The 17117-nt window shown below is 40.7% G+C and overlaps 3 protein-coding genes across 21 annotated transcripts; all 3 read left to right on the forward strand.

Annotated features, from left to right (window-relative positions):
* Positions 1-1610: 1610 nt before the first annotated feature.
* On the forward strand, positions 1611-4009 carry LOC116189621 (putative disease resistance protein RGA3). The gene has a single exon (XM_031519371.1). The coding sequence runs from the start codon at positions 1776-1778 to the stop codon at positions 3978-3980; it is 2205 nt and encodes a 734-aa protein (XP_031375231.1). The 5' UTR covers positions 1611-1775; the 3' UTR covers positions 3981-4009.
* A 114-nt stretch (positions 4010-4123) lies between these two features.
* Positions 4124-13194, forward strand: LOC116189619. 19 transcript variants are annotated; one of them, XM_031519363.1, is made up of 17 exons: positions 4125-6809; positions 7200-7285; positions 7872-8234; positions 8344-8442; positions 8827-8883; positions 9001-9100; positions 9222-9302; positions 9402-9520; positions 10022-10292; positions 10427-10507; positions 10579-10662; positions 10868-10954; positions 11066-11434; positions 11522-11644; positions 11769-11857; positions 12013-12164; positions 12576-13194. In XM_031519363.1, the coding sequence occupies exon 1, from the start codon at positions 4276-4278 to the stop codon at positions 6763-6765; it is 2490 nt and encodes an 829-aa protein (XP_031375223.1). In that variant the 5' UTR covers positions 4125-4275; the 3' UTR covers positions 6766-6809; positions 7200-7285; positions 7872-8234; positions 8344-8442; positions 8827-8883; positions 9001-9100; positions 9222-9302; positions 9402-9520; positions 10022-10292; positions 10427-10507; positions 10579-10662; positions 10868-10954; positions 11066-11434; positions 11522-11644; positions 11769-11857; positions 12013-12164; positions 12576-13194. The 19 variants fall into 19 exon arrangements, with proteins under 19 accessions (XP_031375230.1, XP_031375223.1, XP_031375225.1 ...); XM_031519365.1 differs by having other exon boundaries at positions 11532-11644; XM_031519364.1 differs by having other exon boundaries at positions 11066-11121; positions 11329-11434; positions 11522-11857.
* Positions 13195-13737: 543 nt separating this feature from the next.
* LOC116189622 (gamma-tubulin complex component 4-like) lies at positions 13738-15266 on the forward strand. Its single transcript, XM_031519372.1, has 4 exons — positions 13738-13814; positions 14028-14225; positions 14336-14507; positions 14810-15266. The coding sequence occupies exons 2-4, from the start codon at positions 14029-14031 to the stop codon at positions 14867-14869; spliced, it is 429 nt and encodes a 142-aa protein (XP_031375232.1). The 5' UTR covers positions 13738-13814; position 14028; the 3' UTR covers positions 14870-15266.
* Positions 15267-17117: the final 1851 nt, after the last annotated feature.

The raw sequence follows: 17117 nt of genomic DNA on the forward strand, positions 1-17117 counted from the left end.
GAGAAGCATAATAAAATTTGAAATTTTCCTACCAAAAAAAAATCGAAATTTTGCGAATAATATAGGATGATTTTAGCCTATAATGGATAAAACTTTTTTTTGGGTAAATAGAGGAGATAATATTAATCCAAATATCAAAGAGGTCTATAATTAATTTACCGAAAAAAAAAGAGGTCTATAATTAGCAAATTAATTACTTCTTGAGCAAAAAATAAAAGGACAAACTGATTCAAATCCTATTAGGCAATTATAGTTTATATATATTCGATGGTCTTAGATTTCTCCCAAATTTACTTGTCTATATATAGATGTGTTCTATGCCAAGTGGAAAAAGATTTGATCCCTCTAGTCCGCGCGCTGCTACTAATAATTGAAGGGAATAGTCAAAAAATCAAGAAAGGCGGCTGCCCGCTCCCAAACGACGCGCTGCGATTTTCAGTCATCTTCATCATCATATCATATAATATGATATGGTATCTACCTCCAATTTTATCAAGTTTCTCCCCGTCTGTCTTAGTTCTTCCATCAACGGCAACTATGGCCATACTGCTCGTTGGGAGCATTGTGGACTCCGTCACCGGACATCTTATTTCCCTCATCTCCCAGGAGATTGGACTAGCATGTTTTGTAAGAGGTGAGCTTCAGAAACTCCGTCAATGGATCAATGGAAAGAAGTTCTTACTTGTTTTAGATGATGTGTGGAATGATAACCGGTCTAAATGGTTGGAACTATAAGGATTTCTCATGAGCGGTGCCAAATGAAGTAAGATATTGGTGACCGCTTGCTATATTCGGGTGGCGAAAACTATGACTCGAAGATTTCATAAATTGAGTGGCTTACCTGACGATGATTCGCTCTCGATGCTGATGCGAATGGCAATGAAGGAAGAGCATGAGTGGAAAAATCAAAATCTACAAAAGATTGCGAGAGAAATTGTGAAGAAGGGCGAGGGAGTTCCCCTTACAGTTAAGACGATTGGACGACTGTTATTGTATTCTGAATATACGGAAGGAGATCGGTTGAACCTTGGAGTCTTTGCCTCTCCCTAATCCGCAGCCTAATTGAAGGGAATAGTAAAGAAAAAAAAAAAAAGAAGTCGTGAAAGTCAGGCTGGCTACCCACTTGCATTTCTACCCGTTAAAAGAATAGAAAATAAGAACCGCAATGTACCCGTTAGTTTGATTCGAATTCCTATTATGGATATTAGAGAATTCTATCTTTTTTTTTTTTTGTGAAAAAAATCACGTGTTACACATGGAAAAGCCATCCAATTTATAGTCTATATATTCGATGATCGATGTCCCTTCTAATTCGCCGTCTAATTACAGAGGTCTGGGTAATGCTCGCCGTTGATTTTTGTCAGATTAATTTACTTATACCAACTGGACAAAGATTCTTTGCCACCCACTAATCCGCTGCCAAATTGGAGGGAGTAGTAAAAAAAAAAAAAAAAAGAGGGGTCGTAAAAGCCAGGCTGGCTGCCCACTTTGCATTTCCTTCCGTACATGAAAAAGCGATCCAATTATTGTGGATGTAAATTCGAAGAGTGATCCCACAATTTCTTTCAAAGATTATTAGTTAGTCAAAATGTTATGAAAAGTCGCTACCAGCTGCCAGTCACTTGCATTTTTCAGAGTTCACTCAGTACTGAACATTACCTACATTATTAGTCCGTTGAACATTTCCTGCATTATTACTTGCATTTCTATCTGTTTCAAGTTTCTCCCTGTCAAACTCAATTCTTCCATTGATTATCAATCCGTCGCCTGCAACTATGGCCGAAGCGGTTGTCGGGGGCGTTGTGGAGTCCATCACCGGACATCTTGTTTCCCTCATCGCCCAGGAGATTGGACTAGCGTGCGGTGTCAAAGCTGAGCTCGAGAAACTTCAGACCACTGTCTTTATCATAGGTGGTGTGCTTCGCGAGGCTGACAAGAGACGAGTTGAGGCTGAGGATTGGAAGGCATGGCTCAAGAAGCTGAAAGAGTTGTTTTACGATGCGGATGACCTGTTGGATGACTACTCTACTGAAGCTTTGCGCCGTCGGAGAGGGACGGGAGGAGGTAAGCGGATCCTCAATCAGGTGAGTATCTTCTTCTCCTCTTCCAACCAGATCCTTTATGCCATTAAGATGGCTCATCGAGTCAAGGAGATCAGGAAGAGGATCTATGAGATTTCGGATGTCAGGGTTCGTCTTCTGCTCGATGGACATAGTAATCCTATTGGGAGTTCGGTGGAGAACCCAGATAGGCCGGAAACTTATCCGTCAGAATCTGAACTGTATCTGATGGGACGAGATGAGGACAAGAAGGAAGTTATCGCGTTCTTACGCGATCCTGATTTTGAGGAGAATGTTTCCGTCCTCCCAATAGTGGGTGTGGGAGGCCTAGGGAAAACGACATTAGCAAGACTTGTGTTCAACGATGACGAGGTGAAGAAATATTTCGAGATGAAGCTATGGGTTTGTGTGTCTATCAATTTCAATGTGGAGGATATTCTGAGGAAGATAGTACGAGAATGCACCTCTAACAAGGAACTAATTGCAAATCTCGACGGGAATGAGTTGCGAAAAGAGCTGGGAAAAGGGCTCAATGGAAAGAAGTTCTTACTTGTTTTAGATGATGTGTGGAATGACAATCGAGCTGAATGGGTGAAACTTCAAGGATATCTCATGAACAGTGCCAAAGGAAGTAAGATATTGGTAACCACTCGCAATACTGGGGTGGCGGAAACTATGACTCGAGAATTTCATGAATTGAGTGGCTTACCTGAGGATGAGGCGCTCTCGTTGCTGATGCGAATGGCAATGAAGGAAGAGCATGAGTGGAGAAATAAAAATCTAGAAAAGATTGCTAGAGAAATTGTGAAGAAGTGTGGGGGAGTTCCCCTTGCAATTAGGACGATTGGGCGATTGTTAGTGAATTCTAAATGTACGGAAGGAGATTGGTCGAATTTCAAGGATAATGATTTATCTTCGATAAATCAAGATGATGGTGACATTATGCCAACGCTTAAGTTGAGTTACGATTTTTTGCCATTGCATTTGAAACCGTGCTTTGCTTATTGCAGCTTATTTCCGCAAGATTATGAGCTAGAACCACGTGATCTTGTCTATCTTTGGATGGCACATGGATTTATTAATAAACCTCAAGGCAATAAGAAAACTCTTGAAGAAGTAAGTTATGATTATTTCAAGGAGCTGCTTTCCAGATGCTTTTTCCAAGACATACGAGAAAATGTGTACGGCGACATTATAAGCTGCAGAATGCATGATTTGATGCATGACCTCGCACGGTTTGTAGCAGGAGGGAATTGCATCACCATTGATAGCTCACATGAAGGGAGGTTCCAAGAAGGAGCTCGCCATGTAACTACCAATGATCTGAAGGTGTTGAATGTATTTGAGAGAGACAGAAGAATAAGGTCCCTGTTTCTTACGGCTGAAGAGAGTACTGATATATTTGGAAATGGGATTCATATTGCTGTTCTGGATGTTTCGTGTTTTAGAAGTCTACGGGCACTACGTCTTTGCGATGTCAACATAAAGGAGATTTCACGTTCCATTGGTAAACTCAAGCATTTGAGGAGCCTTGATCTCTCAGGCACTAGAGAGTTAAGGTATCTTCCGGATTCCATAAGCAGGTTGTGCAATTTGGAGAGCCTTAATCTCATAGAATGTCGGGATCTAGAAGGATTACCAAGCGGCATTACGAAGTTGGTCAATTTGAGGCAGCTCAGTGTGAGGGGATGTTATAAGTTGACAGGGTTGCCGAGGGGGATTGGAACGTTGACTAATTTGCAAATGTTAGATGAATTCACGGTAGGGAAGGAATCGGACCAAAATGCTGCAAAGCTGAATGAGCTGAGCGGGCTTACCGGGTTGAAGAAAGGACTGGCTATTTGGAGATTGGAAAGAGTGGGGAGTAGTAGTATTTCGAGCGAGGTGGATGCTTCCCTTCTCGATGGAGAAGTTAGCTGATCTTCAATGTTTGAAGCTATATTGGTTCACCCAAGACAAGGATACGAGCAATGACGAAGAAGTTTTTCCAAAACTTCAACCCCATCGACATCTAAAGAGATTGAGGTTAGATGGATGCGGTGGTGTCAGACTTCCATCGTGGGTCTCTCAACTGCATGGACTAGTTCAGATTGAGATTGAAAGATGTGATGGATGTAGGCAGCTACCACCTATAGATCAGCTCCCTTCCCTCAAAAGAATCTACTTATGTTTTTTGAGGAATTTGGAGAATATAGAATTATCGGAGGGTGGGACGATGCCACAGTCTAATAATTTCTTTCCATCCTTGGAAGAAATATATATGAGGAAATTGCCTAAATTCAAGGGATGGGAGTGGGAGTGGGAGAGGAGGGGCAATAGAATTGAAGAGGAGGATGGCGATTCTTCTTCTTCTTCTTCTTTGTTAATGCTCCCTTGCTTCTCCGACAAGGTCGACGTCCGGATAGATGAGTGCCCAAGATTATCTTACATGCTGCATGGTCAACAGCTATTTCTTCACCAACACGATCTACTATTTCTTCCCGTTGGCCCTCAACGATCGATGGCAGTGCTGGTGCCGACTGATCCATATCCATCTCCATCTCCATCGACCATATCCGATTCTGTATCTCTCACCGCACTGACATCCCTCTCCATCAGCAAAATTGAGGATGCAGAGCAGTTGCCCGTGGAGTTGTTTCAGTCCCTCCCGTCTCTCCAGTCTCTTGAAATCAATCGTTGCCCTCGCCTTAAAGCACTCCCTCTGGGGGCGATTCAGTCCCTCCCGTCTCTCCAGAATCTACGTATCAGTGATTGCCCACGATTGGGTGCGGAATTGCAGCTACCACAGCTCCCTTCCCTCAAAAGAATCTCCTTAAGTAAATTGGAGAATCTGGAGCATATAGAATTATCGGAGGGTGGGACGATGCCACAGTCTAATTTATTTCCATCCTTGGAAGAAATATCGCTGTGGTATTTGCCTAAATTCAAGGGATGGGAGTGGGAGAGAAGGGGCAATAGAATTGAAGAGGAGGATGGCGATTCTTCTTCTTCTTCTTCTTCTTTGTTAATGCTCCCCTGCTTCTCCGACAAGGTCAAGGTTGAAATATATGGGTGCCCAAGATTCTCTTACATGCATGGTCAACAGCAACTAGGACTAGTGGGATGGAGGATGAGGAATGTAACTGCACTCCTACTCCACCAACGCGATCCACTACTTCTTCCCCTTGGCCCCCAACGACCGATGGCAGTGCTGCTGCCGACTGATCCATCTCCATCGACTGATTCTCTATCTCTCACCGCACTGACATCCCTCTCCATCAGCGAAATTGAGGATGCAGAGCACTTGCCCGTGGAGTTGTTTCAGTCCCTCCCGTCTCTCCAGTCTCTTATAATCAAGGATTGCCCTCGCCTTAAAGCACTCCCTCTGGGGGCGATTCAGTCCCTCCCGTCTCTCCAGAATCTATGTATCAGTGATTGCCCACGATTTGGTGCGGAATTGCAGCTACCACAGCTCCCTTCCCTCAAAAGAATCATCTTGGAGCATTTGGAGAATTTGGAGCATATAGAATTATGGGAGGATGGCACGATGCCACAGTCTAATTTCTTTCCATCCTTGGAAGAAATAACGCTATGGGGATTGCCTAAATTCAAGGGATGGGAGTGGGAGAGGAGGGGCAATAGAATTGAAGAGGAGGATGGCGATTCTTCTTCTTCTTCTTCTTTGTTAATCGTCCTCTGCTTCTCCGACAAGGTCAAGGTTAACATATTTATGTGCCCAAGATTCTCTTACATGCTGCATGGTCAACAGCTATTTCTTCACCAACACGATCTACTATTTCTTCACCAACACGATCTACTATTTCTTCCCCTTGGCCCTCAACGATCGATGGCAGTGCTGGTGCCGACTGATCCATATCCATCTCCATCTCCATCGACCATATCCGATTCTCTATCTCTCACCGCACTGACATCCCTCACCATCAGCGAAATTGAGGATGCAGAGCACTTGCCCGTGGAGTTGTTTCAGTCCCTCCCGTCTCTCCAGTCTCTTATAATCAGTAATTGCCCTCGCCTTAAAGCACTCCCTCTGGGGGCAATCTTCCGATACATATCCACCCTTGAGACGCTGAAAATTTATGATTGCCCAGAGCTTGATTTATCCACCGAGAACGGTGACGACGACGATGGTGGTGGTAATGCTGAAGGCATGACCAATCTTTTGCAGCTACAGGGCCATCATAAACTTTGCCATCTAAGTATCTGTGGAGTTCATAAGATGGAGTGTTTGCCTGGGTGGTTCATAAACTTCGCCATCTCCAATCTCCAAAGTTTAACCATTAGAAATTGCAAGGGCTTGAAGTCTCTTCTGCCTGGAAGACTGATTCTTCCGCTTCTCACCACCCTCGACTCATTGGAGCTACACCGCTGTCCAGAACTTGACTTATCAATAGGGGAGTCAGAAGACATGCCGATGGCGGCTTATTCTCAGTTCACTAAACTCCGCAATTTGGCATTCGACAAGATAGAAAAAATGGAGACTCTCCCGTGGTGGATTCAGCACCTCACTAACCTTGAAAGTTTAAGCATCCGATTCTGCAAGAATCTGAAGGCTTTGCCTGAGTGGTTTCCCAATCTCACCTCACTCAAACATCTTCTAATTCTTTATTGCGGGGAGGAGCTGACAAGAAGGTGCCAAGGGGAAAACGGAGGAGGAGAGGACTGGCCTAAGATTTCTCACATCCCGCATGTAGAAGTAAGAAGATGACTGAAGTGTGATGGATCCTCCCCCACTCACTGCCTCCAATAAAGGTCATATACATATCTCAACTCATTCTCATCTGTATTTCTTGCTTGCTTAAGCATTTGTATGATATGATGAGTCAAAAAGGAGTGGACCATGCCTCCCTCATTCTCCATCCTTTTACGTGTGTTGCCTCTTGCACTTGAGAATAGTCATATACATTTTTCACAATAACTAAAAATAAAAGAAAAAAGTGAACGGATCGATAAGACTCGTTAGCGTCATGGCCTTCTCTTTTACCATTTCGGTCTGATTGCATTTGCAGGAGTCATCGGTGTTAGATCGATTGAATGTGGTGTTGACTCTATACGAGCTATAGCACTAGTAATCTGTGGCAGCTTTTCCATTCTCCTAATGAAGAGTTTTCTGTGCTAAATCTAATTTGAACATTGTTGCAGCTCGTGGTTGTTCGCGCTGACTTGAATGGGCACCTCAAGTCTCTATGAGACTATTCCCTTCTCTAGCAAAGGGAGATGTCTTCCAGGTGGGAGATGCTTAAATCATTTGGTTTTTCATCAAATTCTTTCTTTTATTTGTTGTCTGCAGGAGACCTTTTTGTCCCAATATAGAAATTTCATAGTTTACTTGTTTCTTGTACGTAGCTGATGCTCTTTGCTCGATTCAGTCTTCAAATGCTTTTAGTATTAGCTGATTGATACTTTAATCATGCTCTGGTTTGCTGATTCGCTTGCCACCTTGCCTGTCAACTGCTGTAGCTGATTGCTCCCCTTTCAGCTTGTGGATTGTTGTAACATGAAGTCCAAAATTCTAGTTGTGCTGTTATTGCACTTCGTATGACTGATATTAATTGTTGCTTGCTTGTTTGCTTAAACATTTGTATGTCATGGTGACTGAAGTGGATCCCATATATTTCTTACAATAATTAAGACTAATAAAGAAATACACAAACGAGAGGATCCATAAGACTCAACACTAGTTTGCATTGCGTTCATTGCTCTGTTGCTGAATTAAGTTTGCTTTATATATATATATATATATGTATATGTATGTATGTATGTATGTATATGTACATTTGTTTTGCTAAAAATCTGGCAAACGTCAATCTGCAGATGATATGAAGGGCCTATATCCATCATAGTTTCTCATTGCAGGCTGTCATTTATATAGACTTCCTTTGGGAGCGTGGCAACAAATTTACTCAACTTGCTCCCATGGTTCTCGATTGACAACACCCCCCCCCCCTCGCGGCAGTTCAAACTGTCAACAATGAGCTTCAAGAATACAAAAAGGCCTGGTATTCAAAGCTGTCACGCTCAGAGGCCGCTTGCGCGATTCGGTGCTCCTCAGATCAGCTCCACTGAATAAATGGTCTAACAGCTGATTTTTTTAAGATTGTGAATCTAGTTTAAGAAGATATATCAAGAAAAGGCCAAAACCTATTTTGGCTTGATTTATGTTCTCCTGAAATTAAGGTTCAATTAAATTTTGCCTTCTCTGGAAATAAAAATCTCTCCTTATTCTGTTGTTTCTTATTTGTAATCCTAATCCTCTCGATTAATCATTTTCTCAAATATAATGAAGGCTCCTCTGGCATGGGCATCGAGTCATGTACCACCAACTTGCATTGTGGATGGTTTATGGGATTTCACAAGACCGGCATGGAGAGTTCTTCATTTGAAGGTGGGAATATTGTACCTTAATTACAAAGATAGCATCAATACCAATAGTTTAACTTTTGGTTCATTAGGCTTTGGATTTAAATGTTCGAGTATTTCTCCATAGCGACATGCTAATTGCAATTTGGTGAAGGGAATAGAGCTGTTGTAGGATCATCTATGGCTTCTTTGAGGTCTAAGGCTTGAAGTAATGACCCAAGACTTCTTCGAGGTCTTCTTTACTATAGCCTGCTATAGGATCATCTGCTTCCCTCTTTTAATCATCCAATTCTTCCAAAGCATGAGATTGCTTTTGTATTTTTATTTTTTGTTAATTGATGCTCAGGTGCAATATAGGGACTTCCTAATGCATGGCAGCTTGTTTACATCTTCTCATGCTATTTTGTAGGATATGCTGCCTCAGTAAATATATATATGCGCGTCGCAGAATCAGTTTTATTTGCTGGTAAAGCTGTCAGGGTTCCCAACCCCTTCCTTTCGGTTTCAAGATTCTATATCTCATATGCAAATGTCCAAAGGCTCTCAAAAAGTTTAAGGGTTCACACGCCAGTTTCTTTTCCAGAAGGAGCCATTAGTAGACTTAAAGCTGAGCAGACTCCGAAGAAGATTTACTTCCACAGTCTGAGGCTGATAAGATTGAAGCAATGCTTCGGGACTGAAAGGTTTTATTTGCAATACCTGATGTCAAAAAGATAATTCTTTGTGTCCGATGCAAGGATGATTTTCTCTTGAATTTAGTATATGGCCGTCGCTTTTACCAATTCAGTCCGATTACACTTGCAGGAGTCCTTGGAGTTTCATAAGAGATCGTTTGAATGTGCTGTTGACTCTATACGAGCTATAGAAGCCAGTCATCTTTGGCAGGTGATGAAAGTGTAATCTTTTCCATTCTCCTAATGAAGAGTTTACTGTGCTAAATTTGTCTATAAACTAATTTACGATACATATTATATTGCTCTTCAGGCAGGAAGAGAGGTGTAGAGCACGGATCATCGCAGACAGATATCTCTAAAAAATTGGCTCGCTTGTCAACTGATGATATATCTATGACAGATTGGAACCTGGGATTTCATATATATATGGTAAGCTTTCTATACGTTTCCTCTTTTATTTTTAATTTTATATTTCGTAGTTCATATTTTCATTCTTTTCATGGTCTGATAAGTTTACAAGAGTGTTGGAAGTTTGCATTTATATGACCATTGCATTTATGTTTCTGAATTGAATGGGATGCAGAGCAACAACAATGATTTTCTATAAGCTATCATACTTAAGTACATATTGCATAAGGCATTTAATTTTGAGCAACTTCATTCGTATATAGGTTTGTCGTTTTGTTTTTCCAGGGCTTGATACAACTCAGAAATCATTAGTTTTTCATGGCTAAGTAGTGTTGGCTTGGTGATATGTACAACTATGTTGGCTATTATTCTATTGCCCGTTCTTTAGTTTCAACATTTGTCATTTCGACATCTAATTGCAATTTGGTAAAAGGAATAGAGCTACAGTTTTGGCTTCGGCTCCACTCTTGTGGGTCTCTAATGCTTGGCAGGTTGTCTACTTCTCGTTATGCTATCTTGTAGGATATGCTGCTTGAATACATACAAATGCATGCCGCAAAATCAGTTTTTGCTGGTAAAGCTGTCAGGGTTCTTTGTGATCCCAGCCTGTCATTTCGGTTTGAAGATTCTATATCTCATCTACAAATGCCCCAAGGCTCTCAAAAAGTTCAGGGGTGCACGGGCTGGTTTCTTTTCCAGAAGGAACCATTAGTAGACTGAAAGCTGACCGGAGATGATTTACTTCCACAGTCCAAGGCTAGTAAGATTGAAGCAATGCTTTCAGGACTTAAAGGTTTACTATCGCAATTTTTGTTGACATCATGACCTTAAAAGATCGTTCTTCGTATCAGGATGCAATAATAATTTTCTCGTTTATTTAGTATCATGGCCTTCTCTTTTACCAATTCGGTCCAATTGCATCTGCAGGAGTCATCGGAATTTTAGAAGAGATCATTTGAATGTGTTGTTCACTCTATACAAGTTATTGCAGCATGTCATCTTTGGCAGGTGATGAAAGTGTAAGCTTTTCCATACTCCTAGTCAAGAGTTTACTGCACTAAATTTGAACAATTTTGCAGGTTGTGGTTGTTGGTGCTGACTTAAATGGGCAGCTTAAGGCTCCAAAAGACTGTTTCCTTCTAGCAAAGGGACATTTCTTCCAGGTGGGACATGGTTATATTATTTGGTTTTTCATTGAATTCTTTCTTTTATTTGTTGTCGCCAGAACACAACTTTGTCCCAATATAGAAATTTCATATTTCACCTGGTTCTTGTAGTTTCTGAAAGCGGATGCTCTCTACTTGATTCAGTATTAGAATGTTTTTAATACCAACTGATTAATACTTTAATCATGCTCTGCAATGCCAGTGCTTTCTCGAGGAAAGTCGGCCACTGATGTGCTTGGCACCTCGTCGGTCAACTCCTGAAGCTGAAATTATGGTCCTCTTTCAGCTGGTGGGTTGTTGTAACATGAATTCCAAAATTATAGAGATGCTGTTATTGCACTTCGTATGTTGATTTTATTTCAGAGCATAAGAAACCAAATTGCATCTATGCCCCCTGCAGGCAGCAATAAAGACCATAAATGAGGAAGACAAATATTCATGAAGAGTATCCCTGCGGTTAGTTCCACTTGTTGATAGTTTTATTGATTGTTGTATTATAGCAATTGAACTTATTCTCTTTCATTTAAGTGATTGATATTTGGTCACTCTTTCATTAGAAGTTTCACGGGCAAATCTATCCGTGGTAGGTGATTTTAATCTTCACTTTCAGTAAAGTGATGAATCTTCGATCAATTTATCCTTGTAAGTTATACTGCATGTCAGCAAATACTTCCTCAGCGGCATCCCTTGATGGATGGGATGTTATATATCTGGATTATTCTGTTGATCGGCCCCTACGACTGTTCTTTACTCAAGAAGTGCTCTCCAAGTGAGATTCTCGTCACCATTTGGAACTTACTAACATCCAAGTTCTGCAGAAATACTTGATATTATTGACCTTTGATGTGACACTCAGAACATTCCAGGTATCAAAAGGTTTTCCAATATCTGCTGCAGCTTAAACGGATACAAATGGAATTAGATAAATCATGGGCCTCTGTGATGCATCAAGACCACTGAGGATTTGCCAAGCATAAAAGTGATAATACAAACTCAATGCCTCAGCAGCATAGGCAGCCGTTCGAACCTATGTGGCTTTTTAGGGAGCACAAGGCATTTCTGATCAGATATCTTCAGTTTGATTGTCAAAACATTTTCTGTAGGTTGATGTCATAGAATCCCAATGGAATGTTCTGCAAGGACGCATTCACGACTCTTATGACTTCACGGAACTTTTACGGTTCCATCAAGAGTAAGCAAGATTTGCTTCTTCTGTTCTTCACAAAGCGTTCTATGGGAAATCTATTGGTTGCTTAAAGCTTTTATTAAAAGATACTGATCATTAACACGAATAGGACTGATCGGGTTATATTGCATGTTAAACCTGTAGAATTTCATCATCTGCAGGTACTTGTCGGCTTTAATTTCAGAGTCATTCTTAGATATTGGTTGTGTCGAGGATACTGGACAGCATAATTAAACTATGCCCCCAGTTCTATTGGAACATTGAGAACCAAGAAAGCTTCAAGAATTCATCTGAACTGGAGCACATTACAGAGGTAAGAAGAGTGCTATGTTTCTTATATGTTCTATCTGCCTTTGTATGAGAGCAAGTATCACCAAACTCGGACACTGGCTAAGGATTTTGGGTTCACTGTGCTCTTCCTTTTGCTTGATTCTTGCATCAGCAGCCACTAGTGACCTAATTGATATTATATACAACTTTGAGCTGGTTCACTCTCCAAAAGATGTTACAAAACCATTTCTAGTTTTCTAAAAGCCCTTTGCTATTGTCTGCTAATATTCATTCAGGAATTTAACAAGAAATTGAACTCCTTGTACACCATTCTCTGTAGTAGCTGACTAGCTGGGAGTGAAAGGGCCCCACTCCTGAGACGTTTCCTTTTGCTTTTGGTTTTAGTCTTAATAATAATGTTATGATGAGACAACTAATCCCTTTCTGTTGTCAGGCAACTGCAAGAGATCTCAATGTTGTTAGACCTCGGCCTGCACTCCCTGTCCTCAATCCACAACAGAACATAAATTAGAACTATGACATCTACAGTTATGTTATCGTGCCCGGGCTCTCATATTCTTCTGTTGAGTGTGTCTCAAATTTTCAATGTTTTGCGGACAATTGGAGTTGTGGAGACTTGTTAGAACGAGTGTGGATTTGAAGAAGATTGAGGGAGAGGACAATTGAACTGCAAGGAATGCATCTGAGAGGAGGAAGCTGTGGCTATGACGGATCTGCACAAGATGCAGATTTTATCTGAGAGGATGAGGCCCAGGTTGTCCGCACGGAAGCCTAGACCGTCCTTACACTTTCTACTGGTTTGGACCGACCTAAAGCATGCTTTTTGACCCTAATCACTCTGTTAAGTCATTGATCTATTGGGGAGTGGTGGTGAGTTTGAGAGCTTTTGGATACGGGTTAGGGTTAATTTCACACTCAGTCGATTTTCCTCCACTTTGTACTCTTGATCATTGCTCATAATGAAAAAAATCGAAGCCTCCTTTACCCGTGGATGTTTCCCTCTTGATCACATTGATTGAGAGGGTTTTACCACGTAATTTTTTGTGTGTTGATCTTATCTTCCCTTGCTCTACTTCCTTGCTTATTTGAGTTGATTCCTAACATCTTCAGTCATCGATATCCATTTCCTCTATACTGTCCGACTGATGAGAGCGTCAAAGCTCGGAAGCCTATGTTGCTAGTTGAATGTAACTGCGATGGATGATTTGGTCAACTAGAAGTAAACTAGAAGTAAACTAGATCTATGCTGACATTTCAACGGGGATCCCGTTCAGGTTTCTTTCACGTGCATTGCTCCAGTGAACTTGGATTCGACTAGTTTATCTGATTACGCGGGTTTGACCTCGGGTCCACCCTTAAATCTCAGTTGGCTAGGGTGCATCACTCTCCATACATCGGGTCTTGTAGCTACTGAAAGTAGGTGCTCTCTACTTGATTAATGCTTTAATCATGCTTATGTCAGCATTTTCTCGAGGAAAGTAGGCAACTGATGCGCTTGCCACCTCGTCAGTCTAACTGCTGAAGCTGATCCTATGGTCCCCTTCTGTTATTGCACTTTGTATACTGATCTTATATTAGAGGTATAAGAAGCCAAATTGCCTCTATGTCCCTTGCAGGCAGCAATAAAGACCATAAATGAGGAAGACAAATATTTTTCAAGAGTATCTCTGCGGTTAGTTCCACTTGTTGACAGTTTTAATGGTTGTTATTAAGGATTGTCGTACCATAGCTGTTGAAAATTTAAACTTAATTCTCTTTCATTTAAGTGATCAATCTTTGATCACTCTTTCATGAAAAGTTTCTGTAAAGTGATGAATCTTCAATCAATTTATCCTTGTGAGTTATACTGCATGTTATTAACGATACTCTTATTCTGATTTTCTAGAATGCCTTCTTTTGGACTCCCCGTAAAATTGTCCCAATTAGACATATCAAAAGGAAAACCAAATGCTGGCGGAAACTCTGGTACCATGTCAACAAATACTTCCTCGGAAGTGTCCCTTGATGGATGGGATGGTATATCTCTGGATTATTCCATTGATTGGCCCCTAGGATTGTTCTTTACTCAAGAAGTGCTCTCCAAGTAAGATTCTCATCGCCGGAATTCGGAACTTATTAACACCCTAGTTGTAGTTCTGCAGAAATACTCGAAAATTGTTTACTTTCTTTGTTGTGACACTGAGAACGTTGTAGGTATCAAAAGGTTTTCCAGTATCTGTTGCTGCTTAAACGGATAGAAATGGAATTAGATAAATCATGGGCCTCTGTGATGCATCAAGACAACAGAGGATTTGCCAAGTATAAAAGTGATAATACAAACTCAACACCTCAGCGGCATAGGCAGCACTTCAAACCTATGTGGCGGGTAAGGGAGCCCATGGCTGTCCTGATCAGAACTCTTCAGTTTTATATCAAGGTTGTTAATGCCAGAGAAAGTTATCTGATATATCATTTTCTCATTCTCTGTCATCATGTTATGCAATTGAATCTCTATTAACTGGAGATTACCTAATATAATATTTTCTCACACTGGGTGCTATGTTAAAAGTTGGAAAACAGCTGATTGTGAGGCATGGAATTTATTTTCCTTTTGTTTTCCTTAAATAAATTTTCCCGAAACGTCATTAATAAGTATACATGGTTTGATTGCCAAAACGTGTTCTGCAGGTTGATGTCATAGAATCCCAAATGGAATGTTCTGCAACGACGCATTCAAGACTCTCATGACTTCACGGAACTTGTAGGCTTCCATCAATGTTCCATCACGAAGCGTCATATGGGAAAATTTAAGAAAGCTTATATGAAAAGATATAGATCGCCAACACGAATAAGACTGATTGGGCTATGTTACGCGATTTTCTAGTGTAACCAATAGTTAAAAATTTTTTGTTCCAATGTTCAACCTGTAGAATTTCTTCATTTGCAGGTACTTATCGGCTTTAATTTCAGTCTTAGATATTGGTTCTGTGTCGACGATACTAGACAGCATAATGAAACAATGCCTCCAGTTCTGCTGGAACATTGAGAACCAAGGAAGTTTCGTGAATTCATCTGAACTGGAGCACATTACGGAGGTAAGAAGCTCTATCAAGTCAGATTTAGGGTCGTAATCTGAAAATATCAAGTGTGTGTTTCGGACGTAATCACTTTACCGACCGCACATTAATAAAATTGGTATAACTTTTATTTAAGATCTATAATATTTAATTTGAGAGCCATAGGTTTTATTATAAGTATTTAATTAGTCCAGATGAGATTTTCATTTTGTTTAGATAAAATTTTGAAAATTTTTGCTCAATACGTATCATGAATTGATTACAGATGACATTGGATATTAACCAAGCCAACTTCAATTTATACTCATTTTCCGCACTTTGTCGAATAGATGAGTCAAGAAGTGTCATGAATCGATGATGCCTACGAAGTCCATTAGATTCGCTAAGTTTAATAGGAGAGATAATCCACACCTGAAAGCCAATGCATTGTCAAGTCCATAAGCTCACGGCAAAATCCGATTCGGCCCGCGGATGGAATGGGAAAGACGGCAAAAGCCTAGGTGGTGGTCCCGACTTAGCAACGAACGCACATGGAATGAAGAAGAGGGTAGATCCATGTTTAGTCAATTTTTGGGTGGATTTCCAAGTTATGGCTAATTCTTAGCATGGAAGACACTTCATTACCAAGTTCGCTAAGGAGTACATATGGGAACAAAAGAAGAGATCATGGCAATTTCAATTCAGCTGAGAATATGGACAAATTTAGCCGAGATGGATGTGGACGCGATGAAGGACATGGCTCTTGCGACTTAGATGTGGGCTTCCGTATTTGCTTAGATTTCATTGCTTTACTTCCGTATAAGCGGAAGAATATTTTCCAAAATTGTAGGGATTCTTTAGTAGTTTAGTTTCTTATTTTCATTAGAAATTTCCCGGTTACGATATTTTGAGCAATACTCTAGAGTTAGGCTTGTATATATCGAATCGGTCTACTGTTCTAAAGGTCCCGACCATCAATCAAGCTCGTACCCTTTACCTACATTTTCCTTTATCGCAATTTACATTCCGGTACATTTACTTTTCCTGCACCCTTACTTTTCCTTACACTTTTACTTTCCTTCTTGCATCTATCCCGCTTTCCGGAGCGAAACTCGATTAACCTTTCGGGTTGTTCGGTGCTGATTCGTCAGCCTCTATTTATCTTGGCTCCCAAACCAAGATAGTCTTCCCGAGTCTAAGGTTCGGCCCGGTTTCCCTCTTTTCGGCCATTAAGGCTGAGAACCACTCCTTGCACGACCTTACTAGCCGTGACTCATTGCTCTTGGAATCGGCTCCTGGGCTGTTTCGCTCATTAATTCAATAGGTCACATATGCTCGTTTAGGAAGAATTTAAGCGACCAAATCCTCGGGCAGCATAATCGTCTTATCCTTCACCCATACTATACGCTTCATCTCGAAATCCAACTGCCGACTAGACTTATGGACTTTCAAAACCGTGGTGCTATGCTGTGGCTCGATGAGGTCGGTTGGTGGTTTCGCCATAATCTCCTTAGGATTGCACCTTGGCACATCTGGCACCTAATACATAAGCTTGCGTTTGGTTTTCAAGGTGAATAGTGATCCAACTCAACTTGATTTTGTGAAATAATTGCAAGTGTTATAAATATTAATGTGTGAGAATATATATATGTATGTATATATAGATGTGAAAGTAGATGAGACATTTATTATTAAAAAATTAATTATAAAAATTGTTAGGAAAAAGAATGAGTAAGAAATTGTTAGTAAATGGAAAAAAAAGACAAAATAGTAATGATTGTATTATTGAATTTGGAGAAAAATAGAGTTGAGTTGGATATAGTTAGATTATTATTTGAAAACCAAACCGAGAGTGATCTGCCATGTGGAAGTCAGATAGGAGATTTGCGAAATTTAGGTGAATCATTAAGAAGATTGTCAAACTTGGGAGAGCTCGTGGA

Source organism: Punica granatum, chromosome 8 (assembly GCF_007655135.1).
Source record: "Punica granatum isolate Tunisia-2019 chromosome 8, ASM765513v2, whole genome shotgun sequence".
NCBI lineage: Eukaryota > Viridiplantae > Streptophyta > Magnoliopsida > Myrtales > Lythraceae > Punica > Punica granatum.

Excerpts from the sequence above, each read along its gene's own strand:
- LOC116189621 (XM_031519371.1), top strand. The coding sequence starts at position 1,776 with ATGGCCGAAGCGGTTGTCGGGGGCGTTGTGGAGTCCATCACCGGACAT.
- LOC116189619 (XM_031519370.1), top strand. The coding sequence starts at position 4,276 with ATGCCACAGTCTAATAATTTCTTTCCATCCTTGGAAGAAATATATATG.
- LOC116189622 (XM_031519372.1), top strand. The coding sequence starts at position 14,029 with ATGCCTTCTTTTGGACTCCCCGTAAAATTGTCCCAATTAGACATATCA. Across the intron at positions 14,226-14,335 it reads ACTCAAGAAGTGCTCTCCAA|GTATCAAAAGGTTTTCCAGT; the intron begins GTAAGATTCTCA and ends AGAACGTTGTAG. Across the intron at positions 14,508-14,809 it reads ACTTCAAACCTATGTGGCGG|GTTGATGTCATAGAATCCCA; the intron begins GTAAGGGAGCCC and ends CGTGTTCTGCAG.